The 5,474-nt window shown below is 41.8% G+C and overlaps 1 protein-coding gene across 2 annotated transcripts in view; it reads right to left on the bottom strand.

The window, feature by feature from the left end:
* Positions 1–3,453: 3,453 nt before the first annotated feature.
* The window catches only part of STAG1 (stromal antigen 1), a 137,435-nt gene continuing 135,414 nt past the window's right edge, over positions 3,454–5,474 (bottom strand). For both annotated transcript variants that reach the window (XM_010012156.1, XM_010012157.1), the window contains 2 exons: positions 4,959–5,039; positions 3,454–4,863 (listed from right to left, as the gene is read on the bottom strand). In XM_010012156.1, the coding sequence (XP_010010458.1) occupies positions 4,840–4,863; positions 4,959–5,039 (105 nt within the window). In that variant the 3' untranslated portion in view covers positions 3,454–4,839. The remainder of the gene's footprint in view (positions 4,864–4,958; positions 5,040–5,474) is intronic.

Raw genomic sequence — 5,474 nt, 5'->3', positions numbered from 1 at the left:
TTGGGGTCTTATCACTTCATCTCTACAAACCCATTTTGGTGGGTTAATAATCGACACAACCTGTTACGCCTGCTGCAGGTGAGTTGTTACGAATTGCACAAGGTCAGATGCTCTGTGGGCTGCTCCATCCTGTAGGCCGTGGAGGTGGCTTGGGCAGGCAGAGCTGCAGCAACCTCTCACTGCTCAGGAGTCAGACCCTGGTGAGTTCAAGTCTAGCCTTGGGTCCACCTTTGGAGTCTTGACTCCACTTCCTGTGCCACAGACTTAGAAAAATCCTGAGCTTGGATTTCAGTGCACTGGAATCCAGGCCCTGCCAGTCTCAGACTAACCTGTTCTGTTCCTCTGCTAGACTGTCCTAACTTGCAGCTTTTACATGTTGGCTGCAGGAGCACTGGGTCTTGGGTTGGTATCAGTGACCTCCAGGCTGTGACACAGGTAATTAAGAGCTGTGGGGCCAGTCTCCTCTCAAAGGACAAGAGACAATGCACCCATGTTGGAGAAAAGGCAATTCTGGTGGGACACAAGAATTCTTCTCCCTGGGCATGAGGGACTCTTCTCCCTGGGCATGGGGGACTCTTCTCCCTCAGCAGAGGATTGGAACAGAGACCTCCAGAGGCCCCTTCCAGTCTAACTGTTTTCTATGATTATTTGCCAGACTTGCAAGGAACCACTGCAATAGCATTACTTCAGATGATCAGCCCTGGTCCCTGTGCTCACTCTGCTCCTAAGAAGCTGTACTTTAACTACAGCCCCAGAAGGTAGTGAATAACAGCTGTCAGCATGTTTAGCACTACTGCAAACAGCTGCCAAGCACATGAACTTCTTTAATGACCTGTCAGTTAGAAGTAACCTCAGTAATTTATGGCAGTGTATTAGAAGACAGAGAACTACCCTACCTGCACGCTGCAGCTGCTGCTGTTCACTCCCCAAACATGTGCCTGAAGTGGAAGAAAGACAAGATGGCAACTTGGCAGGTAGCATCTCTTCCCAGGTGGGTGCAGCTGGTGCCCAAGTGAGTACAGCCATGGAGCGTGGAGTCTGTACCTGGTGGGGGAGGACAACAACTAAAAATCATTTGAAAACACAGTACAGAAGGAGTATTTCCAGTATGAGTCCCAGCTCCACTGTTTCTTGTACTAGCTAGAGGCAGTGTCTTCATGTTACAGATATACTGTCCATCCTGGCTGCAGACACATTGAAGCTACCTTCAGGAATGTACCTGGTGGTACCGCAGCAGAAACACATGCTATGAGCAGATGCTTGTACCTGCTGCCCCAGGGAACAGAGCTGGCTGCAACAACAAGGTAAGGTAAACTGAAATGTTATATGGTGGGGGTCATTGCTATGAAGTGAATTCTTCAGTAACTGTGAGAGAAGCTGTAGCTTGTAAGGACCAAGAGGATTTTTCAGATGTAATTAGTAATTGAGAGTTGCTGGTGGCTGTGCCAGGCTTAGAGGCAAAAGCTGTATTAAGTGAAGCAATACACATAGTTTCTTCAGCCTGCCCAGTGTCAGGAGGAAACACTAAGAAACCCAGTTGTTATTGTCACAAAGAGTAAAATACAACCTTTCTTAATTGTTTCCTAACCTCATTAGTTCTATAGACTTCATCCTCTCTTCTGTTCCTTGCCAGGACAAGAGCTTGGCTTTTATATCCCCATGATTCCCAAGCAGTCAGTCGCTCTAGTAGCACCATGCTTTGGAAGCACACTGGCAAGCTGTTCTGGCCACACTACTTGAGATTCTCTTGAATTCCATTCACCTGCAGAAACAACAGAAATAAAATCAAATCCTTTCAACAGAGAGCAGCCCCTGAACTTAGAAGTGTGACTTACATACTGTTACTTACTGTGTTCCACAGTGCACTGGGAGTTGAGCATCACTTACAAGCAGTTGGAGATGCAGCATTTGGGCTGTGTCTCGGGAGTAGTCCTACAGTGCAATTCAGGCCTTGAATCCTATCCCTGTTCCTCACCTGTGGCACCTTGTTCCTTTCTCTGACTCAGATGATTTTCTTTAAGAAGTGGGCCAGGTGAGAAATAAGTCAGTTTTTCTTTAATGCTACAGAGATGAAATCATTCATGGGTTGGACAACCATGGCACCTTTCTCTGACGCATGGGAAATAACAAAAGGACTTTCATCGCAGGGTCTGTGAAACTCCATTTAGCCCAGCTGCTTGATGGACCTTCTAAGCCTTTAGCATGTTGTCCAGTTCACTTCAGACATACAGGGCAGGAAGGTGAGATTTTCCTCGTAATTTGTGACAGTTCAGACAACGTTAAGTTTTAACAAAGCAACTCTCCCAACTTGGGTGATGACTTACCAGATTCACAGCAATTTCACAATAAACCCCTCCCAGATCAACCAAAATCCAAAAATCCACCAGAGTAGAGGGGAAAAAAGAGCAGGCAGAGTTTTCCTTTGTGCTGCAGCTGAGTGGGTGAGGTAGCTTATGGAATCAGGGTGTGAAGCCTGGACTGCGAGAGCGACCTTTCAGTATTTCCTTTGGCTACTAAGAAATGGGATGGTGAGATGTGATGGTCCAAACGAGCATTTAAAAGAAAGTTATAGTGAAGAGGGTGCTCATCATACTCATGATTTTGAATAGTTTATTAAATGAAAGGTGAAGCATCAGTTTTAAATTGTACAAAAGGAAAAAAAAAAACCTCATATTGTAAATGTACAATTTACAGAATTACTAGCAAAACCAATCAAGGAGACACTCATAATACAAAAACCTATTGACTGCAAACTGAACTGGAAACCCATTGCAGGTACCGTGATAATAAATGTTTGTTATACAGTATTCTACAACGTTAAATTAGGAATCAGTTTTCCACACAGAGGACTGTGAAGCACAAGGTTTGTCTGAGACTATGACTCAAACCAGGCAGCATTTATTATGCTTCTTTGCTCACAGGGTTACTGTGATGACAATTTAATGCAGCCATTCCTGCCCACCCTATTGCTTTTGGGGTGGACAGAATAAGAAGGGAGGTAACGTGATTTTATAAGGTTCCAGGTACTTCTCAGGTTTTATACATTACCCAACCACCATCTGAGGAATGGCTGAATTACCTAGTCAAACATTTTTGGCAACCATGTCTGAGAACTGCACATGTTGTAAGAAACAAACCTCAGCTGAGTGAAAGGCGGGTTTGTTTTTAAGATCTTTTCCCCTCCCAGCAAGTAAGCACTGGGCAGTGACATGTTGGTTTGTTTTTCAACAAGCTCGTAACAGAAAAAAAGCTCCATGATTATTCTGCAGTTGCTATAAAAAAACCAAAAAAAGCACCTCTAAACCTGCTGTGCTTCAAGTGGGTCAATCTGCCTCATGGCTCAAATGCTAATGTTAGAACGTGGAAAGGAAGATTAACATTTTGGGGCTGATTCTTTGAGATCCTAGAGTCAGTGCAAGTCGTGGATGGGCAGCACCTCCGGTATTGGGCCAGTTTTAACTAAGTAGCAGCTACTAGGCAGAGTCATAACGGAATTCCAAATTATTGAAGACATTGAAAAATCTCTTATTACAATGAATTAGCTGAGAATGTTTTGGGTTGGTTTTTTTTTTGACGTTTTTAAGTTTTTTGAAAAATCATATCTTTTTTCTCTCCCAAAGAATTACTCTTAATATGCACAGTTAACACTGAAAATGTAGCTGTATTCCATTGTAAGCTTAAGAACTTCACCATCTAAGCACAAATTTCTATGCAGCACATACAGTACTTCTAACTGGCAAAATTAATTTACAAAAATAGCGGAAAAGGGTATTTACGGCACGGAAAGTAGACTTTGTTTATGGTACAGTTAAAATTGCTTTTAGTTATGCTAAAGTGATTCCTTTCCCCCACCCTTGACTTCTTTTTTGACTAGGAAAGTTGCTGTTTATGTACTTTGGGTTGGCAGGGCTTGAAGTAGGTAGTAAAAACAGCAAAGTGATTACTTGAGAACCATTTGTGTGTTTTACTGAGAATACTTTATTTGCTGGTATAAGTTGCTAAAAATGCACAGAGCAAGTACCAATAGAAAATTTACTGTTTTTGTGTCCCCGTGTGCTATATAAAATGAATGTTACACAGCATCTGTTGGAAAAGTGGCTTCACGGACATCTCTTACTTTATGTCCCATTATAAATAAAAATAAATCTTCTCAAGAGTATAAAATCTGGGTTTATCATATCAGAATCTGAAATTTTTTGGCAGAGATGCACGTCATTAGAATTCTAACCTCTTCTATAAGAGTGTTCTTCTCAATGCCTATGAGAGGATATAAGCGTACCATAATGTTAATCAAATCCAGTGTGTTCAAAAACACTTTTCTGTAGCCAGAATGACCTGCTTATAGCATCATCGCTAGTCAATGGCTGATAGGCATAGGTTTAATAAAAATGGCTAGCTCTTAAAACATAAAAAGGCAAATGTTAAAACTGTTTTAAATTGTACAGCAGAAAAATAAAGTTAAAAAGTTCTGTTTTCACTCAATGTTGTTTTCAGAAAACATATGTAGAACAGTGTTTATTTCGACAGCTGTCTTAACAATTTAAAACTTCCTCCTCATCCAGAAAAAAAAAATATCTGTATTAGGACAGTCAAGAACAGGGATACAAATGATTTTTCAGGTCAGCCCTTCTGAGGTGACTGGATTGGCCAACATTCCTTTCTGTCATTAAGAAGTTCCTCTTCTTTCTGTCACTACAAAAAGGGATTGACCTCAATCATTTGGTTAAAAATCAAACCGTATCACATCAAAAATGTGGTTTTCATACAAGCTATCACAGTATATAGGCCTCTAGCTCTAAACAATAGAGTTCCAAATTTGTAAAATGTCTTCACCAGACTTCAGAACATAGGCATCCCAAATCCCTAGAAAAATGATTTAAAAAACAGTAATCAATGAGGTGTAACAATCATCAGAAAGAACCACAGATAAACAGGGAATGGTACTAGTAAAGCCTTACTGAATCGTCCTCAATGATAGCCGCAGAGTCAAAGAAGTCTGGCCTCAGCTCAGCCCGTTCTCGCCGGTTTCTTGAAGGTGGCTAAAAAGAGGAGGCAGCGGGTTTAGAAGGTAGCAGTGACTGCCCGGGCACAAAGGATTCACATGGCTCTGCAGCCAGCGGATGCATCTGGCTTTGCGTGGGCTTTCCTAGAAGGTCTTATATAAAGGTAGGCCCTGGCATAGGGGAGTGCTTCTTACGTTCACGCTTTATTTAAGGCCTGGGGTGAAAGCTGAAGTAATGCTGAAGTAATTTTAAGTCTGTACTCACAGCTAAGGACTGGCCTGAGGCTGTTGCTGATTTAAGAATGTTTTTGTTTTAGGACTGTAGGACACACTGCATAAAAACTGTCCTTTAACTGTCTTTCTGCTTTTAGGTTTATGGTGAAGTTTCAGCTCTGACCTCAACAAAAAATGGGTTTAGAAGAAAAAAAAGGTACTTAAGATTTAATAGTATTTCTGAGAATTAAATCCTTTA

The sequence above is a fragment of the Nestor notabilis genome, unplaced genomic scaffold, assembly GCF_000696875.1.
Source record: "Nestor notabilis isolate BGI_N333 unplaced genomic scaffold, ASM69687v1 scaffold14073, whole genome shotgun sequence".
Lineage (NCBI taxonomy): Eukaryota > Metazoa > Chordata > Aves > Psittaciformes > Psittacidae > Nestor > Nestor notabilis.
The sequence above is the reverse complement of the archived record's forward strand: the minus strand, read 5'-3'. Positions and strand labels throughout refer to the sequence as shown.